Below are 22895 nucleotides of genomic sequence, written 5' to 3'. Positions count from 1 at the left end.
CGGTCATATAGAGTGAAGTCAGAAAGAGAAAAATAAATATCGTATATTAACACATATATGTGGAATCTAGAAAAATGGTACAGATGAACTTATTGGCAGAGCAGGAATAGAGACGCAGACGTAGAGAATGGACTTGTGGACACAGTGGGGGAAGGGGATGGTGGGATGAATTGGGAGATTAGGTTTGACATAAACACACTACCACGTGTAAAATAAATAGCTAGTGGGAACCTGCAGTATAGCCCAGAGAGCTCAGCTCGGTGCTCTGTGATGACCTAGATGGGTGGGATGGGGTGGGGGGTGGGAGGGAGGTCCAAGAGGGAGGGGATATATGTATACATATAGCTGATTCTTTTCATTGTACAGCAGAAAGTAACATAACATTGTAAAGCAATTATACTCCAATTAAAAAAAAAAAAAAATAGAGCCCAGGTCCCTAGTCATCACCTGGAGAAGAGCTGCTCAGAAGAAGCTTGTAAAACATGCATCATCTGTGAGTGAGGAACTTTCCTGTGTGAAACCACTGAGATTTTGCACTTGTTTGTTACAGCAGCTAGCATTATCTTAATAAATTCTGCTGACGTGACTGTATCAATAGATTTGTGATTGTTGAACGATCCTTGCATTCCTTGAATAAACCCTAATTATTCACTATATATGATTATTTTAATACACTGTTTTATTTGCTAATATTGCATTTAAGATTTTTGCATCTATGTTTCAAAAGTGAGATTAATCTAAAGCAGTATTTATCAAGTTGAGGCATGTGGACATCCCACATGAGAATTACTTGGGAATGGCAGGTTCCACAGATGGGCATATTCCTGAGACTCAACCCAAAGTTACTTAATATTACCTCTTGGTACTGGACTCAGGAATGTGTACTTTTAACTTTATATTATGGATGGTTATTAACACTTAACAGTAGTAAAGCGACCCCAGATGTATGCATCTTCCATCAATAATTTCTATGGCCAATTCTCTTTCATCTCAACCCCCACTAACTCCCCATTTCAAGGGCTATTTTGAAGCAAATATAAGACATCATGTCATTTTATCTGTAAATATTTCATCATATATCTCTAAAAGATGAGGATACTTTAAAATTTTTAATTCACATGGCATAATCATATATAAAACAATGGTAATTCCTTAATATATTCAGATATTGTTCAAATAATCCTATTTTCTCCATTTAAAATTTTTATTTAATTGTTATAAAATATCCATAACATAAAATTTACCATGTTAACCATTTTTAAGTGTACAGTTCAGTAGCATTAAGTTCTGGTCCCATTTTTTTTTTTGAATTTATTATTATTATTTTAAATTAATTTATTTAATTATTTTTGGCTGTGTTGGGTCTTCGCTTCTGTGTGAGGGCTTTCTCCAGCTGCGGCAAGTGGGGGCCACTCTTCACCGCGGTGCGCGGGCCTCTCACCATCGCGGCCTCTCTTGTTGGGAGCACAGGCTCCAGACGCGCAGGCTCAGTACTTGTTGGCTCACGGGCTCAGCCACTGTGTGGCATGTGGGATCCTCCCAGACCAGGGCTCGAACCCGTGTCCCCTGCATTAGCAGGCAGACTCTCAACCACTGTGCCACCAGGGAAGCCCCATGGTCCCATTTTTAAAGTTTGTTTATTCAAATGGGAATCCAAATTAGATTTATAGAGTGGTTATTATATCTCTTAAATCTCATTTAATACACAGACTCTTTTCCATCTATTTTTCCCCTAGAAATTTCTTTGTTGAAGGAAACTAGATTGCTTGTCCAAACTTTCCCACAGTCTGAATTTAGCTTATTATATTATCATGAAATCAATTTGCACAAGAAATCAAAATTTTTAGTAGTAAAGCTAGGTGATTATTTTGACTAACCAACTTAAGATCCATGAGTCTATTATTTCCTGTCTGTACTAGCCTTGTCTGATTGTGATAGTAAGATTATATTATCAATAAATGTAACAATGTCATATGCAATTTATTAGTAAGCTTTTCATCTTAATAAAAACATAGGGATTATCTGTGCCTTGAAAAGTAGAGAAAAATGAGCTATACAATAAATTTTAGGAAGCAGGCTGTCTTCTTAATTATGCTTTTCTCTCTCTTATTGTATCAATTTTGGAAACTATTTTTTCATTTTAAAAATGATATATATGATCATGTATCAGATACTCTCCTGTGTCTTGGCTGCTTTAATTCCATATAATGTTTTCAAATTTCACCAAAGTTTGTGTATATCAGTAGTTTGCTTACTTTCTTACAGAGTAGTATTCCCTTTCATGAACACACTACAGTTTGTTTATTCATTCACCTTGTATTCATTTATCATATTGATGGACTTTTGGGTTGTTTCCAGTTTCTGGCTATTATGAATATTCATGTACAAGTCTTCGTATTGACATATACCTTCAATTCTCTCAAGTAAATATCCAGGAATTTAATTGATAGGTTATATGTTAAATGCATATATAACTTTAGGAGAAATTGCCAAACTATTTCCCTAAGTTATCATATGAGAATTCCAGTGCCTCTAAAATCTTTAGTTTTAAATTGTAACATAATTCATATACAATAAAATTCAATGATTTAAAGTGTATAACTCAGTGATTTTTAAAATATTCACAAAGCTGTGCATCCATTACCACTATCTAGTTCCAGAATAGTTTTACTTACTAAAAGAAACCCCATATCCATTTGTAGTTATTCCCTATCCCCCCATCCCAGGCCCTGGAAATTAATAATCTGCTTTCTGTCTCTATAAATTTTCTTATTCTGAACATTTCATATAAGTAGAATCATATAAAATGTGACCTTTTGTCACTGGCTTCTTTCCTTAGCATAACATTTACAAGGTTCAGTCCTGTTGTAGCATGTACCAGTTCATCATTTCTTTACATGGTTGAATAATTTTCCATTGTATGAATACACCATATTTTGTTTATCCACTCACCAGTTGATGGACAGTAAGTTTCTTTGTACTTTTTGGCTATTGTGAATGCTGCTATGAACATTCATGTACACGTTTTGTGTTTTCGATCTCTTGGGTGTACATATCTAGGAGTGGAATTGCTGGATCATGGTAATTCTATGTTTAATATTTGAAGAAATTCCAGACTGCACCATTTTACATTCCCACCAGCAATGTATGGTGGTTCAAAATTCTCCACCTGTTCACCAACACTTTTGTTATTTTTCTGTCTTCTTTATTATAACCACCCTGGTGGGAGTGAAATGGAAACTCACTGTGGTTTTGATTTGCATTTCCTTAATAACTAATGATATTAAGCATCTTTTCATGTGCTTATTTTCCATTTGTACACCTTCTTTGGAGAAATGTCTATTCAAGTCCTTTGCATGTTTTTAAATTATTTGTTTTTTTGTTGTTGAGTTTTATGAGTTCTTTATATATTCTTGTTAGTAACCCCTTATTGTGTATCTAATTTGCAAATATTTTCTCCCATTCTGTGGGTTGTCTTTTCACTTTCTTGATAGTGTCCTTTGATGCACAAATATTTTAAATTTTGATGAAGTCAAATTTATCTATTTTTTCCTTTTTGTTGCCTTTTGTTATTTTTGGTGTCATCCGAGAAATCATTTCCAAATCCAGTGTCATGGACATATTCCCCTGTGTTTTGTTTGAAGAGTTTTATAGTTTTAGTTCTTACATTTGGGTCTTTGATCCATTTTGAGTTAATCTTTATATATGATATGAGGTAGGAGTCCAACTTTATTCTTCTGCATGTGGATATCCAGTTTTCCTAGCACCATTGGTTGAAAAAATTGTCCTTTCCCCATTGAATGTTCTTGACACCTTGTTGAAAAACCATTTGATTATTTATGAGAGAGTTTCCTTCTGGTCTCTCTATTCTATTCCTCTGGTCTGTATGTCTATCCTTATGTCACTATAACACTGTTTTGATTACTGTTGCTTTGTAGTAAGTTTTGAAATCAGGAAGTATTGGTCTTCCAACATTGTTCTTTCTCAAGATTGCTTAGTTTCCAGGATCTGGATGTGTTTCTTTTTATTCATTCTGCCAATTTCTGCCTTTAATTTTAGATTGCTTGGATTAATTTAAAATCCATTTACATTTAAAGTATGTAATATAAGTGCCTGACATTAAGCTTTTGATTACTGAGGCACCTATTTCAAAAGACATCCATCTTGAAAACCATACTGCCAGCTGTATGACACAGCTACTAGCAAAACAACAAGATTAGGAATTAGGCTGCTCCCACCCATGAAAGTCTTTCTTTCAGAGACCCCTGGGTAACCTAGATAACTGACCACTTGAGTGACCCCTCTTCTCCCTTCCTGTGCTCTAATTCCAGCTCTTATGCTCTAGATTAGCCAATAAAGAGTGAACCCATGAAACCCAGATACCCCATCAATGGACTCTCATAAAGGCACAGACCCAGGTCCCACTCCCACCCCTCCACCAGACCTGGCTGAGTGGCCCTCAGGCATGCTGTGTGTTCTTCAGGATTTCTGAGGAATAAATCTTGTTCCTCGAAGTTCTCTCAAAGTTTCTTGCTGAAGTGCATCCTACAATCATAATACAAACCACAGGAACTGGTCCAGTCACAGCTATGAGTAATCCAGGAGGTGAGTGCCTCAGGCACTCCTAGCCAATAGCCTCACTATCAATAGGCTGGGACTGACACAACAAATTACTGAAAAGGAAGGACTTACTTCTGCCATTTAGCTATTTTCTGTATTTCTATATCTTACATGCTTTTTGTTCCTCAATTCTTCCATCATTGTTTCTTTTTGTATTTTTGTATTGTGGTATACCATTTTGATTTCCTTTCTCCTTCCTTTTCTGTATTCTTTTAGTTTTCTCTTAGTGATTACCTTAAGGATTAAAATTAATATCTTAAAATAACCTACTGTGAATAATGCCAACTTAGCTTCAATAGCATACAAACACTCTGCTCTTATACATCTTCATCCCTCCCTCTTTATATTATTATTGTTACAGACTACATTGTTATATACTGTGTCCATTAACATCGATTTATAATTATTGTTTTATAAACTTGCCTTTTAAATCATATTGAAAAAAGAGTTAAAAACCAAAAATACAGTAATATTGGCTTTTATATTTACCTATACAGTTACCTTTATCTATGATATTTATTCTTCGTATGGTTTTGAGTTACTGTCTAGTGCCCTTTAATTTCAGGCTGACAGACTCCTTTAGCTAATTTTTAGGGGAGTTCTAGTACAGTAAGTCCCCTACATATGAACCTTCAAGTTGCAAACTTTAAAAGATGCGAACATGCGTTTTCATGTCCAATCATGTAAGTTAGTTCACGTGTCTGCTGTACATTGTCACATGCATGCATCCTCTACAAGTGGTTGTACTTTTGGTACTTTACAGTACAGTACTGTATACAGCACAGTAGTACAGTAGTACAGTATCTTTATTTCAAGCCCAGGATGTCAAGAAACAAGCGTAAAAGCAGCAGTGATGTAGCTGGTACTGCTAAGAAGTGCCAGCTGTTGTACTATACTACTGTACTTTCCAAGGTTAAGATTAAAAATGTTTTCTTTATTTTTTGTGTTTGTTTTTTATGTTTTATTTGTGTGAAAGGTTTATAAACCTATTACAGTACAGTACTATATAGCCAATTGTGTTAGTTGGGTACCTAGGCTACCTTTGTTGGACTTATGAACAAATTGGACTTACAAATGTGCTCTCAGAATGGAACTCGTTCATATGTAGGGGACTTGCTGTAGTAACAAACTCACTTAGATTTTATCTAGGAATGTCTTAATTTCTCCTTCATCCTTGCAGCATAGTTTTGCCAAATATGGAATTCTTGATTGACACGTGTTTTTTTTTCTCTTGCAGCCTCTAAGATTTCTGAGGAGAAATTGGCTGACAGTCTTTTTAAGGGATGTGTCTTTGTGTGGGTCTCTGAGTTTATCCTACTTGGAGTTCATTGAGCACCTTGGATTTGTAGATTTATGCCTTTTGTCAAATTTGGGGAGTTTTCAGCCATTATTTCTACAAATATGATTTGTGCCCCTTTCTTTCTCTTTCCCTTTGCTGGGACTCCCATACTATATATGCTAGTTCATCTAGTAGTGTACCACAAGGCCAGTTAGGCTCTGTTCACTCTTCTTTATTCTCAGACTCAATACTTTCAGTTGTCCTATCTTCAAATTTTCTCTATCTTCTGCTGGTTCATATCTGCTTTTGAAGCCCTTTAGTGTATATTTCAATTCAATTATTGTACTTTTTAGTTTCAGACTGTCTTTTTGGTTCCTTTTTATAATTCCAATCTCTTTATTGTTATTCTCATTTAGTTCATATGATGTTTTTCTGTCTTTGTCCATGTCTTCCTTTAGCTCTTTGAGCATCTTTAACTAACTTGTCTTAAGGTCTTTGTCTAGTAAGTCTGACACTTTGGCTTCCTCAGGTATATTTTGTATTGATTTATTTTGTTCCTTTGTCTGGGCCATACTTTCCTGTTTCTTTTTACGCCTCCTGATTTTTTTGTTGTTGTTGAAAACTGAATATTTCATTCAATTGGTAACTCTAGAAATCAGATTCTTCTTCTAACCCATGTTTTTGTTTTTGTTTTTGTTTTTTTTACAGTGGGTATGTCTGTGCCAGGATCAGCCTCAGGTGAAAGCATAAGGTCTTCTCAGGTCTTTTCTGAGTCTTCATCTTTCCCAAGTCTTTCTAAATTCCCCCATATATATGGTTGTTTTGAATGTTAAAAAAAAGAAACCAGAAGTGGCTCCTTAAAATCTCCTGGAAGCCACTTGAGCCAGTGAGGGTTGACACAATGACTGCCAGTCACTGGGTCTGTACCTCTGCATTTAGAGCAGCAATCTGCAATCAGAACACAGAATCCTGATATTTGAGGACAAAGTCCTTATTGCCTACCCTGGCTCCAGCAATAAACACAGGATGCTGTTGAAACAGCTGCCTGCCATGGGGCTGGGGGGTGAGGGATGGATAGCTGTTACTACACCGAGGACTGAAATCAACCAATACTAACTGAAATTTACCAGCCAAGCTTTATGCTGTAAGCTACAAGTGTTCAAATAGACTCCAGAGTTCCAAAGCCATCATTTCAGACCGTTTCTGCCAGTACAATTGCTGCCTAGGTGGACAGATGGATTCTTGGAGCTTTCTACTTCCCTTTCCTGCTGTCCACTTGGCCAGTCATTTTTGGAAAATCCCTCAAATTTGGGTTTCTCTAATGTATTCTTATGATTAGACTGATGCTATGCATTATTGAGAAGGATACTCCAGAGCTGATGAGTCCTCCTCAGCACATTATATCAGGAGTTACTTGATGTCAATGTGTATTACTGGTGATGTTAACTTTGGTCACATCCCTAAGATGGGGTCTGCCAATATTTTACAATGTAAACTTACTATTTCCTCCTTTATAATTACTAAACATTTGGGGGCAATACTTTGAGATTATGCAAATATCCTGTTTCTATTTAAACTTCCACCCACTCATTTTAGCATCTATCAGCAGATCTTGCCCATGGGGGATTATTACTATGGTGTTTTAATGGTGATCTTTCTATTTTTCTCATTCTGTCTACACTTATTAATTGGAATTCTTCAGTGAGGAAGAATTGTTACTTCCTCTGAATTTGTTCATGTATTCATTTACTTATCTATGTCACTATGGACTCAAGGATAATTATTTTATTACTTATTTTACAATTCAATATTATAGTAATTAATTTTGTTGTTCAAGTTGTTCCAACTCTGGCCATTCTGAGATCTTTTAGTTTGGCTCCTGTGCCTTGAAAAAAGTTTTTAGCACTTCCTTAACTTTCTGATACTACAAAATGCCCCAGACTCATACTTTTCTTTCTCAGCTCACACTGTTGAATAAAGCAGTTCTTTAAGAATCACTGGTTCTGGAGGAGACCTTCAAGATGGTGGAGGAGTAAGACGTGGAGATCACCTTCCTCCTCACAAATATATCAGAAATACATCTACATGTGGAAAAACTCCTACAGAACACCTACTGTACCTGGCCACGTGGCTGACAGGGTCTTGGTGCTCCGGCAGGGTGTCAGGCCTGTGCCTCTGATGTGGGACAGCCGAGTTCAGGACATTGGTCCACCAGAGACCTCCTGGCTCCACGTAATATCAAATGGCAAAAGCTCTCCCAGAGATCTCCATCTCAATGCTAAGACCCAGCTCCACTCAACGACCATCAAGCTACAGTGCTGGACACCCTATGCCAAACAACTAGCAAGACAGGAACACAACCCCATCCATTAGCAGAGAGGCTGCTTAAAATCATAATAAGTTCACAGACACCCCAAAACACACCACCGGACACGGTCCTGCCCACCAGAAAGACAAGATCCAGCCTCATCCACCAGAACACAGGCACCAGTCCCCTCCACTAGGAAGCCTACAACCCACTGAACCAACCTTAGCCACTGGGGGCAGACAGCAAAAACAATGGGAACTATGAACCTACAGCCTGCGAAAAGGAGACCCCAAACACAGTAAGTTAAGCAAAATGAGAAGACAGAGAAACACACAGCAGATGAAGGAGCAAGGTTAAAAACCCACCAGACCTAACAAATGAAGAGGAAATAGGCAGTCTACCTGAAAAAGAATTCAGAGTAATGACAGTAAAGATGATCCAAAATCTTGGAAACAGAATGGAGAAATTGCATGAAATGTTTAAAAAGGACCTAGAAGAACTAAAGAGCAAACAAACAATGATGAATAACACAATAAATGAAACTGAAAATTCTCTAGAAGGAATCAATAGCAGAATAACTGAGGCAGAAGAACGGATAAGTGACCTGGAAGATAAAATAGTGGAAATAATTACCGCAGAGCAGAATAAAGAAAAAAGAATGAAAAGAATTGAGGACAGTCTCAGAGACCTCTGGGACAACATTAAATGCACCAACATTCAAATTATAGGGTCCCAGAAGAAGAAGAGAAAAAGAAAGGGACTGAGAAAGTATCTGAAGAGATTAGAGTTGAAAACTTCCCTAATATGGGAAAGGAAATAATCAAGTCCAGGAAGTGCAGAGAGTCCCATACAGGATAAATCCAAGGAGAAACACGCCAAGACACATATTAATCAAACTATCAAAAATTAAATACAAAGAAAAAATATTAAAAGCAGCAAGGGAGGGCTTCCCTGGTGGCGCAGTGGTTGAGAATCTGCCTGCCAATGCAGGGGACACGGGTTCGAGCCCCGGTCTGGGAAGATCCCACATGCCGCGGAGCACCTAGGCCCGTGAGCCACAATTGCTGAGCCTGCGCATCTGGAGCCTGTGCTCCGCAACAAGAGAGGCCGCGATAGTGAGAGGCCCGCGCACCGCGATGAAGAGTGGCCCCCCACTTGCCACAACTAGAGAAAGCCCTCGCACAGAAACGAAGACCCAACACAGCCAAAAATAAATAAATAAATAAATAAAATTAAAAAAAAAAAAAAAGCAGCAAGGGAAAAACAACAAATAACATACAAGGGAATGCCCATAAGGTTAAAAGTTGATCTTTTAGCAGAAACTCTGTAAGCCAGAAGGGAGTGTCAGGGCATATTTAAAGTGATGAAAGGGAAAAACCTACAACCAAGATTACTCTACCCAGAAAGGTTCTCAGAAAGATTCGATGGAGAAATTAAAATCTTACATACAATCAAAAGCTAAGAGAATTCAGCATCACCAAACCAGCTTTACAACAAATGCTAAAGAAACTTCTATAAGTAGGAAACACAAGAGAAGGAAAAGACCTACAATAACAAACCCAAAACAATTAAGAAAATGGTAATAGGAACATACATATCGATAATTACCTTAAACGTGAATGGATTAAATGCTCCAACCAAAAGACACAGGCTCACTGAATGGAAACAAAAACAAGACCTGTATATATGCTGTCTACAAGAGACCCACTTCAGGCCTAGGGACACATACAGACTGAAAGTGAGGGGATGGAAAAAGATATTCCACGCAAATGGAAATCAAAAGAAAGCTGGAGTAGCAATTCTCACATCAGACAAAATAGACTTTAAAATAAAGACTATTACAAGAGACAAAGAAGGACACTACATAATGATCAAGGGATCAATCCAAGAAGATATAACAATTGTAAATATTTATGCACCCAACATAGGAGCACCTCAACACATAAGGCAAATACTAACAGCCATAAAAAGGGGAAATCGACAGTAACACAATCATAGTAGGGGACTTTAACACCCCATTTTCACCAATGGACAGATCATCCAAAATGAAAATAAATAAGGAAACACAAGCTTTAAATGATACATTAAACAAGATGGACTTAATTGATATTTATAGGACATTCCATCCAAAAACAACAGAATACACTTCCTTCTCAAGTGCTCATGGAACATTCTCCAGGACAGATCATATCTTGGGTCACAAATCAAGCCTTGGTAAATTTAAGAAAATTGAAATCATATCAAGTATCTTTTCCAACCACAACTCTATGAGACTAGATATCAATTACAGGAAAAAATCTGTAAAAAAATACAAACCCATGAGAGCTAAACAATACACTACTTAATAACCAAGAGATCACTGAAGAAATCAGAGAGGAAATCAAAAAATACCTAGAAACAAATGACAATGAAAACACGACAATCCAAAACCTATGGGATGCAACAAAAGCAGTTCTAAGAGGGAAGTTTATAGCAATACAATCCTACCTCAAGAAATAAGAAACACCTCAAATAAACAACCTAACGTTATACCTAGTGCAATTAGAGAAAGAAGAACAAAAACACCCCAAAGTTAGCAGAAGGAAAGAAATCATAAAGATCAGATCAGTAATAAATGAAAAAGAAATGAAGGAAACGATAGCAAAGATCAATAAAACTAAAAGCTGGTTCTTTGAGAAGATAAACAAAATTGATAAACCATTAGCCAGACTCATCAAGAAAAAAAGGGAGAAGACTCAAATCAATAGAATTAGAAATGAAAAAGGCGAAGTAACAACTGACACTGCAGAAATACGAAGGAGCACGAGAAATTACTACAAGCAACAATATGCCAATAAAATGGACAACCTGGAAGAAATGCACAAATTCTTTGAAAAGCACAACCTTCCAAGACTGAACCAGGAAGAAATAGAAAATATAAACAGACCAATCACAAGAACTGAAATTGAGACTGTGATTAAAAATCTTCCAACAAAACAAAGCCCAGGACCAGATGGCTTCCCAGGTGAATTCTGTCAAACATTTAGAGAAGAGCTAACACCTAACCTTCTCAAACTCTTCCAAAATATAGCAGGGGGAGGAACACTCCCAAACTCATTCTACGAGGCCACTATCACCCTGATACCAAAACCAGACAAAGATGTCACAAAGAAAGAAAACTACAGGCCAATATCACTGATGAACATAGATGCAAAAATCCTCAACACAATACTAGCAAACAGAATCCAACAGCACATTAAAAGGATCATACACCATGATCAAGTGGGGTTTACCCAGGAACGCAAGGATTCTTCAATATAGGCAAATCAATCAATGTGACAAACCATATTAACAAACTGAAGGAGAAAAACCATATGATCATCTCAAGAGATGCAGAGAAAGCTTTTGACAAAATTCAATACCCATTTATGATAAAAAACCTCCAGAAAGTAGGCATAGAGGAAAAATTTACCTCAACATAATAAAGGCCATATATGACCCACAGCCAACATCATTCTCAATGGTGAAAACTGAAACCTTTTCCACTAAGATCAGGAACAGGATACGGTTGTCCACTCTCACCACTATTATTCAACATAGTTTTGAAAGTTTTAGCCACAGCAATCAGAGAAGAAAAAGAAATAAAAGGAATCCAAATCAGAAAAGAAGAAGTAAAGCTGTCACTGTTTGCAGATGACATGATACTATACATAGAGGATCCTAAAGATGCTACCAGAAAACTACTACAGCTAATCAATGAATTTGGTAAAACAGTAGCATACAAAACTATTGCACAGAAATCTCTTGTATTCCTTTACACTAATGATGAAAAATCTGAAAGAGAAATTAAGGAAACACTCCCATTTACCATTACAACAAAAAGAATAAAATACCTAGGCTAAGGAGACAAAAGACCTCTATGCATAAAACTATAACACACTGATGAAAGAAATTAAAGATGATACCAACAGATGGAGAGATATACCATGTTCTTGGATTGGAAGAATCAACATTGTGAAAATGACTATACTACCCAAAGCAATCTACAGATTCAGTGCAATCCCTATCAAACTATCAATGGCATTTTTCACAGAACTAGAACAAAAAATTTTACAGTTTGTATGGAAACACAAAAGACTCTGAATAGCTAAAGCAATATTGAGAAAGAAAAACGGAGCTGGAGGAATCAGGCTCCCTGACTTCAGACTACAAAGCTACAGTAATCAAGACAGTATGGTACTGGCACAAAAACAAATATAGATCAATGGAACAGGATAGAAAGCCCAGAGATAAACCCATGTACATATGGTCATCTTATCTTTGATAAAGGAGGCAGGAATATACAATGGAGAAAAGACAGTCCCTTCAATAAGTGGTGCTGGGAAAACTGGACAGCTACATGTAAAAGAATGAAATTAGAACATTCCCTAACACCGTATACAAAAATAAACTCAAAATGGATTAAAGACCTAAATGTAAGGCCAGACACTATCAAACTCTTAGAGGAAAACATAGGCAGAACACTCTATGCCATAAATCAGGGCAAGATCCTTTTTGACCCACCTCCTAGAGAAATGGAAATAAAAACAAAACTAAACAAATGGGACCTAAGGAAACTTAAAAGCTTTTGCACAGCAAAGGAAACCATAAACAAGACAAAAAGACAACCCTCAGAATGGGAGAAAATAGTTGCAAATGAAGCAACTGACAAAGGATTAATCTCCAAAATTTACAAGCAGCTCATGCAGCTCAATATCAAAAAAACAAACAACCCAATCCAAAAATGGGCAGAAGACCAAAATAGACATTTCTCCAAAGAAGATATACAGATTGCCAACAAACACATGAAAGGATGCTCAACATCACTAATCATTAGAGAAATGCGAATAAAAACTACAATGAGGTATCACCTCACACCAGTCAGAATGGCCATCATCAAAACATCTACAAACGATAAATGCTGGAGAGGGTGTGGAGAAAAGGGTACACTCTTGCACTGCTGGTGGGAATGTAAATTGATACAGCCACTATGGAGAACAGTATTGAGGTTCCTTAGAAAATTAAAAATAGAACTACCACACGACCCAGCAATCCCACTACTGGGCATATACCCTGAGAAAACCATAATTCAAAAAGAGTCATGTACCAAATGTTCACTGCAGCACCATTTACAATAGCCAGGACATGGAAGCAACCTAAGTGTCCATCAACAGGTGAATGGATAAAGAAGATGTGGCACATATATACAATGGAATATCATTCAGCCACACAAAGAAACGAAATTGAGTTACATGTAGTGAGGTGGATGGACCTAGAGTCTGTCATAAAGAGTGAAGTAAGTCAGAAAGAGAAAAACAAATATCGTATGCTAACACATATATATGAAATCTAAAAAAGAAAAAAAAGGTTCTGAAGAACCCAGGGGCAGGACAGGAATAAAGATGCAGACATAGAGAATGAACTTGAGGACACAGGGAGGGGGAAGGGTAAGCTGGGATGGAGTGAGAGAGTGGCATGGACTTATATATACTACCAAATGTAAAATAGATAGCTAGTGGGAAGCAGCCGCATAGCACAGGGAGATCAGCTCGGTGCTTTGTGACCACCTAGAGGGGTGGGATAGGGAGGGTGGAAGGGAGACGCAAGAGGGAGGAGATATGGGGATATATGTTTATGTATAGCTGATTCACTTTGTTATAAAGCAGAAAGTAACACACCATTGTAAAGCAATTATACTGCAATAAATATCTTAAAAAAAAAAAAAAGACTCACTGGTTCCTTTTATTGGAGAATAGTATTGTGAATCAAGAGCTGAATTCTAGGTGTGTTCATTGCTACCAGAGTATTGCTGCTTCTAACACAGTTCACTGATTTGTTTCGTGTGGAAACAACCTTGTATTCCTGGGACCAATCCCACTTGATCAGAATGTATTCTTCTTCTTTTAAATTGCTGGACTTAATTTGCTAATATTTTGTCAAAATTTTTCATACCTACATTTATAGGAGATATTTTTCTGTAGCATTCTGTTTTTGCAATTTCTTTGTCAAGTTTTTGTATCAGGATAAGTTGGGAAACCTATGCACCTGTTCTAATTTCTGAAAGAATTTGTTTATGACTGGTAATTAATTATTCATTAAATGACAGAAACCCTTGACAAACATCAGGCTAGAAGGAAAACCATGGCCCTCTTTTTATTGGCCTTCTATTGACATTTTCCATTTATTCACATGTAACTTGATGAAGTTCTACCGTATATTATTGAATAGCTTTTTATTTAAGCAAAGGCAAAAAAGGTCAAGAAAAAAATCCATCTTATATAAGGTGAGTTTTAAAATGTTAATTAAAAATTAGTTTTGTTCTTTTTAAAATATAGTCTGTAGACAAAAAAGGACTTTTTCTTAGTTTCATTCTTACAATACTTCATTCATAAACTCATAAATTATCCAAATGAATAACTGTACCTATATATTTCAATAGCTCTCATATCTTCATCATCAAATTCATCTTCAGCTTCCTTCAACTGTGCAAGAGTCATCTTTTCGTATGGTTTAACTAAAACAAAATAAGTTGTAGATAACTGAGTTATTTAAAAGCCAATTTTACTTTAGAGTCACATGTCTAGAAAAAACAATATATTAGATAAATGGAGATCAAGAATATCTTTAATGTTGCAGTTTCTCCAGCATATTAGCTATATTGTGGCTGACTGCTTCAGGTTTGTTTAAAGTGCTATTACTCCCTCAGAGTTCACAGAACTACCAGGCTGCATTTAAAAGCAGATGTGAAAATCAATTAGACCTCATAAATTTAGATTTCCTCAAGTACCTGGAAATTTTGACAAATAATACATTTTGTATAGAATGATCAAAATAGAAAGTAATCACAAGGTAGAGAAATATGATAGAGAAAAAAAAGCTCACTAGGTTAGATACCAGGGCATTTCAGCTCTGATATTAACTAGCATGTAACTTTCAACACATGAATTAGAAATTTTAGGTGTCAGCATCCTAATTTCAAAAGTATGAGTGGGATTTATATTAAATTATTTCTAATGTCCTCTCTCCCTCTAAATTCATGAAATACATGATCACTGTCATAACTGTATTATTCCCTTCACCCAGCCCACCAAATGCACAACTATACCCATTGCTTCTTTCTGTAAACGTAAAACCATTTCTTCAATTTCATCTTTTGGCTCTTCTTTTGGAGGAAGAATGCCAAAATCTCTTAAAATTTCATTCCATTCTGTATCTTCATTTGGATCCTATATAAAAAAAATAAAAAATCTATTAGCACAGTTGTGCATTTTAATATATGTAAAATCGATTTCCAACCATGTAATTGTTCATGAACTCTACAGGTAAACTAGAAAATTAGTTTCAAAGAATACAACAAAATGGCCTACTTTTTTCCCATTTCCCAGTTCCGTAATGCAACTACATACTTTGATAAAAAGAATAAATCCTCCACCCTCAAAGTTACACTGAGATGTTTAATAAAAAATAAATCTAAAAAACATATATCAAATGTTAATGAAGAAACTTGTAAGTCATGGAAAATTCTCTGAAGACTATAATAGGCAAAACCAATTCACATCATGCAAAATACTGTTTTCTTTTTCTACATAAGCATTGAAGACCTCAAGGTGGACTTGCTTCTTTTCAGCTATCTAGCTTCATGGAATTCTTACTCCCAAGTTAAATCTTAGAAGAGGTTAGGAATCTTTTCATAGTTCAATTTTTGTCTAACCATAATTTCTTTCTTTGAAATGTAACCTTGTTTTCCATGTTACTCAGGCTTTGATGTTTTATTTGCTGCTCTTCCTGTAATTGTCTGTCACATATCAACTATATTGTCTTTCTAGTCTGCTGTACCTTTTCTCTGAGGTTTTCAGAGAAAAGGAGAACTTAATTATATACATGAGTAAATACTGCTGCAAACAAAGTAAAAGATAGCCTTGAATGAGCTCCACCTCCGGGTATTCACATCCTGCATAATCCCCTCTCCTTGATTATGGGTGGGAACCATGGCATGCTTCTAATCAATAGAATATGGCAAAGGTAAAGGAATATAATTTCTTTGATTTCATTCCATAAGATCGTAACTCCCATCTTGCCAACATTCTCTCACACTTGCTGGCTTTGATAAAGCAAGCTGTCATACTGTGAGGTCCCCCATGGAGAGAACTCTGTGACAAGGAAAATGTATTCAGCAATCAGCTAGACACTGAGATCCTCAGTCAAATAGCTCCAAAAGAACTGAATTCTGCCAACTACCATGCAAATAAACTTACAAGGGGATCCTTCAGATGTACTCTGTTGTACCTTCAGATTCAACCCCAGCTCTAGCTGACACTTTAATTGCAACCTTGTTGGAGACTCTGAAGCAGATGGCCCAGCTAAGCAATGCCTGGATCCTTGACCCATAAAAACTCTGAGATAATAAATGTGTTATTTTAAGTCACCAAGTTTGTGGTGATTTGTTATGCAACAATGGATAACTAATACAAGTATCATCTTATTTCTCCTCTTCATCCTATTCTTTGGGCAAAGTTTCGGTTTTTTATTCACACTGGTCTTTTACTGGTCTCTCTATCCACAAAATCTTCTGATCTCCATTCTTTCTATATGTCTTAAAACAATTAAGTCACCATCAGCAGGAGTTCTGCACTTGGTAATGGCAGACTAGATAATTTGATCAAGCCTCTTACTGAGAACAGCTAGTAAAACTGGACAAAATAGATGAAAATTAATTTGAAGGCACTGGAGAATCAACAAAGCAGTGAAGAGAATTATGGTAAGAAAATCCTGGATGAGAAGGAGACCCAGAGAAAGAAGCTCTATGTTTGGGTCCATTCCCCTTCAATCAACTACCAATTCTGAAAGAGGCCAAGAGGCTGAGAAATTGAATAAAGGTGCACAGATTCAAGCACAGTGACCAAAGACAGAAATCAATAAGAAAATGATAACTAGGAGATCATCATATATTTGGAATTAAAAAAAAATTCTACATGACCAAAGGGTCAAAGAAGAACTCACAATGGAAATTTAAAAGCATTAAGAATTGAATGATAATAAAGCCACGTATCAAAAATATGTGGGCTGCAACGAGAGCAGTTCATGAAAGGAATTTTACACCCTGAATGTAACATATTAGAAAATGGAAAAGGCTTACAAATTAATATACAAGCATCCAACCTAAAAAGCTGGGAAAAGAACATCAAAATAAACCAAAGGTAGGAGGAAGGAAATAATAAAGATGAAAATAGAAATTAATGAAATAAGAATCAAATATATAATAGAGTGGGTTAACAAGGCCAAAAATTGGGTCTTAGAGAAGACTAATAAAATAAACACTTGCCAAGACTGATAAAGAAAAAAAGTGAGAAGACATCACCAGTATTAAAAATGAAAAAGGAGAACTCCTGACAGATAATACAAATATTTAAAAAGAGAAGCCTCTCTACTGTGTTTTGCTCATATTTTTTTCTACTTTAAGGTGGAAGCTTAGATCAAACTATAAACCTTTCTTTTTTTTTTTTTTCTTTTCAAGCACACATAGAACTTTTTTATAGTCTTTTTTTTTAATTAAAAAAAATTTTTTAACATCTTTATTGGAGTTCTTTTCTAATTATAACCACTTAAAGCTACAAAATTTCCTTTAACAAATTCTTTAGCTGCATCCTACAAGTTTTGGTATGCTGTATTTTTATTATTATTCAGTTAAAAATATTTCTAATCTTATGATTTTTTGCTGACATTTTTACTTGGAAGGATACTGCTTAATTTTCAAATATTTTGGACTTTCCTAGGTATCTTATTAATAATTTCTAAGTTACTTCTGCATGGTCGGAAAACATACTTTGTTAAGATTTTGATTTTTTGAAATGCATTTACTTGTTTTATGACCCAGCATATGGCATATCTTAGTGAATGTTCTACATAGTGTGAAAAGAGTGTGTATTTTGCCACTGATGGGCTTTTTTCTCCACAAATCAATAGACTGTTGACAGATTTGTTCAGATCTTCTATTCTGTGATTTCTATATCTACTTGTTCTATCAATTACTAGGAGGAGGGGTGTTAAAATCTCTAGTTATGACTGTGGATTTGTCTATTTCTCCATCAGTTTTTGCTTTATGTGTTTGAAGATTGATTATGCAAATCCACAGCTATATTTATGATATTTTCCTGATGAATTTCTCCTATCATTATAAAATGTTCCTTTTAATTTCTAGCAGTAATCCTCATCTTGATGTCTATTTTGTTTGTTACTAATATAGTTTATACCCCTTATTCCTAAGTACTGTTTAAATAACATGTCTTTTCAATCCTTTTACTTTAACCCATGTTTCTTTGTATTTAAAGTGTGTCTCTTTTAGCAATATGTAGCTATGTTTTGCTTTTTAAACTATTCTGATAATCTCTACTTTTTAATTTAAGTGTTTACTCCATTTACACTAACTATAATTGTCTTTTTAATTTTTATTGGAGTATAGTTGCTTTACAGTGTTGTGTTAGTTTCTGCTGTACAGCAAATTAATATAATTGTTAATATTAGATGTAGAGCTACTATTTTCCTGTTTTTAATTAGTATTGTTTGCTTTTTTGTTCCTCTGTTCCTTTTTTGCCTTCTTTCGATTAAATATTTTCTAGAATTATGTTCTTTGCAACTGGCCTTTTAGGTATACATCTTTGCATTATTGCCTTAATAATTGTTCTAGAAATTATAATGGTATCTTTAAAATATTACAGTTAATATTGTAGTATTTTACATAAAATATGGGAACCTCACTTAGTATAGTTCCATTTACCACTATCCCACCCTTTGTCTTACTGCTGTTATATATATTAACATTTAAAATATATTTGAACCCCTATAATACAATGTTATGATTTCTATCGTAAACAATTATGTCTTTTAAGAAAATTGAGAATAAATATATTTAGTTTTTCGAATTTACCCACATATTTACCATTTAAGGTGCTCTTCACACTTACTGTTAGATCCAGTTTTCCACCTGATGTAATTTCCTTTCCGTCTGAAGAAACTTCCTTGCATTTCTTACCCTTCAGGTCTGTTGGAACCTAATTCTCTCAGTTTTCATATTTCTGAAAATGTCTATTTTTTCCCAGTTTTTTTGATGGATAGTTTAGCTGGATATAGAATTTTGGTTTGAAAGTTTTCCCTCCAGCATTTAAAGCATTTTAAAAGCCTTCTGGCCTCCAATGTTTCTGATGAGAAGTCAGCTGTCAATCATATTGCTGTTCTCCTGTATATACGTAACATACACATCTTTACATTATGTCTTTTCTCTGGATGTTTTCAAGATTTTATCTTTTGATTTCAGAAGTGTGTCTATGTGCTTGGTGTGGTTTTATTTGTATTTACCCTGTTTGGAGTTCCCTGAACGTCTTAGATTGTTAAGTTTATGTCTTCCCTCAAACTCTGGACAATTTTATCCATCATCCTTTTAATTTTTTCCTGCCCCCCCACCCCGTCTTTCCTCTCCTTCTAGGATTTTTGACAGGATGTTACATGTATGTTAACCATGTATTACAGTTAGATGTATGTTAACCAATTTAACAATGTCCCTTCAGTTCACTGAATCTCTATTCACTTTTAATATTTTTCTCTCTGTTCTTGAAGTTGGACACTTTCTATTGATGAATCCAAGTTCCCTGACTCTTCTGCCATCTGCAATCTGCTGTAAAGCCCATTCAGTGAATTTTTTATTTCAGTTGTTGATCTTTTCAGTTCAAGAATTTCCATTTGCTTTATTACTGTTTCTATTTCTCTGTTATGATTCTCCAACTGTTAATTCATTTTCCTTTAAGTCCTTGAATATATTTATAATAGCTGCTTTAAAGTCTTCTTTTGCTAATATCAACATCTGGATAGTCTCAGGATTTATTTCCATTGGTTGCTTTGCTTTTGAATATGAGTCACATTTTGAATATGGCTTTTCATTTTTTTTTCTTTTTGCTTATATAATTTTTATTGCATACTAGACATTCAGGAAGATACATCATAGAAATTTATGATTTTTTATGTTCCTCTAAAGTATGTTGATTTTCATACTTGAAGGCAGTTAACTTGGTTGGACTCAAACACCAAACTACTTCAATTGAAATGGGCAGCAGCCAAAACCTCAGATCACTTCAGTTCTTTGACCTTCTAGTGGCTGCTTTTTGCCAGGCACCTTGGGGTCTCCTATATACATATGGAGTTTGGCTGACAAATAAGAATTTGTGTGGATTTTATACGCAGAATTTAAGGATCATCCCTTCTGTGTTATTTTCCTTTCTGAGACTTCCTCATGATTCTCCCACCACTCTACCAGTCCAGGACTTTGCCCTCCAACATCTCTATTAAAATGGTAGTTTTCTGCCACCCCATGCCATATGATTGTAAAACGCCCTCAACTATATCTAATCTTCTTTCTAAACTATTGTGTTAATTTTAAAATATGTTCACAAATTCTTTCATGCACCTTTTTTGAGAGTTGAAGCTTAACCCACTTCCACTGAGTATACGCTGAACCTGCTGTCTCATTTCTAATAAACTGAAAATATGATAGAAGTGACACTATGTGATTTCTAAGACTAAGTTACAAAAGGCACTGCTGCTGCTTTTTCCTCTCAGTCTCTCTCATCACTTGCTCTGGGGGGAAACCAGTTGCCATGTTTTGAGGACACTCAAGCAAATGGAAATTCTTGAACTGAAAAGATCAACAACTGAAATAAAAAATTCACTGAATGGGCTTTACAGCAGATTGCAGATGGCAGAAGAGCCTGTGTTAGTCTGCTTGGGATGCCATAACAGAATATCACAGACCAGGTGACTTAAATAGAAATTTATTTTCTCACAATTCTGCAGGCTGGAAGTCTAAAATCAAGGTGCCAGCAGGGCTGCTACTGGTGAGAACTCTTCTCCTAGCTTGCAGGAGGCCACCTTCTTGTTATGTGCTCACATAGCCTTTCCTCTGTGTGTGTGCAAAGAGAGAGAACATGCTCTAGTGTCTCTTCCTCTTCTTATAAGAACACTGATCCTATCAGCAATGTTTTGTAGTTTTCAGTGTACAAGTCTTTTGCCTCCTTGTTTATGTTTATTCCTATTTTATTCTTTTTGATGCAATTATACATGGAATTGTTTTCTTAATTTCCTTTCTTATTATTCATTGTAGTGTATAGAAATGTCTTCATCAAATTTTATGGTCACTTTTTATAGTCTCCTACTCTTTGAAGATAATTTCAATTTGGTCTTTTGTTTTTTTAAACATAATAAGCATAGTTATTTTATACCTGTTTCTGATCATTCAGATAACTGAAGTCTCTGCAAGTCTGTTTTTGTTGGTTCATGCTCATAGTGCCCTGTTCCCTTGTGTGCTTGGTCACTTTTGACTGATTTCTGCTTGATGTCCTTGAAAACTTATCTCCATGAATTCTAACATAAAGATGTCTTCCTGCACGAGGATTTGCTATTTCTTCCAGGTATTTACAAGCACTAATTAGTATATAACTAATTTTTTTTTAAAGATTTATTTTTTATTGATTGATTAATTGCTATGTTGGGTCTTCGTTTCTGTGCTAGGGCTTTCTCTAGTTGTGGCAAGCAGGGGCCACTCTTCATCGCGGTGCACGGGCCTCTCACTATTGTGGCCTCTCTTGTTGCAGAGCACAGGCTCCAGACGCGCAGGCTCAGTAGTTGTGGCTCATAGGCCTAGTTGCTCCGCGGCATGTGGGATCTTCCCAGACCAGGGCTCGAACCCGTGTCCCCTGCATTAGCAGGCAGATTCTCAACCACTGCGTCACCAGGGAAGCCCCATATAACTAATTTATATCAAATTCACAGTTTGAAGTTTGTTGGATCACCCAGACAATATGCCTTAGGTTGCAATCTATGTGAGAGCTCTCTTGAGCCACAACTTCTTGGGGATAGGTTTTATTGCTTTTCTTTTTCTCTCCTGCTCCACTAGGCATCAAGACGACCTTCCCTGAATTCCCCTAGACATGGGTTTATCTCTGGTTCATACTCCTATTAGTTTCCCATGCTTCCATGGACCATACCCTTTGATTCCTCGTCACCCTGTGATTACACCCAGGAACGAACTGCAGATTGCTAAGATGGCCTTGTGGTAAAACTGGCTTTAAAGCTCTGGAAATCCATTCACCTGCTTTTCCACTTTCCCTTTGATTTTGGTCTCATCATTTACTATCACGTTATCTCTGATGCTTTTAAGGAGATAGGTTTTACATTCTAGCCAGCATTATTCAGCAGGAGAGTTGGTCCAAATAACTGAGCCCTCTATTATCAGAAAATCCAGCAGTCACCTTTTTAAAAAACCCTCCCTGCACTTTGCACCCCCTACCACCCTATCTCTCTTTTCTCCTTCCTACTCAAACTTCTTAAAATAATTGTCTATATATGCTGTAACCACTTCCACCTCCCATTCATTCTTTGACCTACTCCAAATTTGGCTTCTACCTCCAATACTCCTTTCAGAACTGTTCTAAGGTCACCTATGAGCTCCATGTTGTTATTTTCAATGGATTTTCATTGTATTTGATATCTCAGGCAGAACTGGGGAGAGTCTGTCATTCTTTTCGTTAAAACACTCTTTCTTGATATTCATGATATCACATACTTATGGTTTTATTCATACCTCTCCGTGACTGCTCTTCCTTAACTGATCTGGGAGTTAGTTGC

At 36.0% G+C, this 22895-nt stretch overlaps 1 protein-coding gene across 1 annotated transcript in view; it reads right to left on the bottom strand.

Moving 5' to 3' along the window:
• Nucleotides 1-22895, bottom strand: part of PDCL2 (phosducin like 2) — a 42294-nt gene that overhangs the window by 17835 nt on the left and 1564 nt on the right. The window contains exons 2-4 of the mRNA XM_057546310.1: nucleotides 21491-21672; nucleotides 15331-15451; nucleotides 14649-14739 (exon numbers count right to left, since the gene is read on the bottom strand). Of these exons, the coding sequence (XP_057402293.1) occupies nucleotides 14649-14739; nucleotides 15331-15451; nucleotides 21491-21672 (394 nt within the window). The remainder of the gene's footprint in view (nucleotides 1-14648; nucleotides 14740-15330; nucleotides 15452-21490; nucleotides 21673-22895) is intronic.

Source organism: Balaenoptera acutorostrata, chromosome 5 (genome assembly GCF_949987535.1).
Source record: "Balaenoptera acutorostrata chromosome 5, mBalAcu1.1, whole genome shotgun sequence".
Classification (NCBI taxonomy): Eukaryota; Metazoa; Chordata; class Mammalia; order Artiodactyla; family Balaenopteridae; genus Balaenoptera; species Balaenoptera acutorostrata.
The sequence above is the reverse complement of the archived record's forward strand: the minus strand, read 5'-3'. Positions and strand labels throughout refer to the sequence as shown.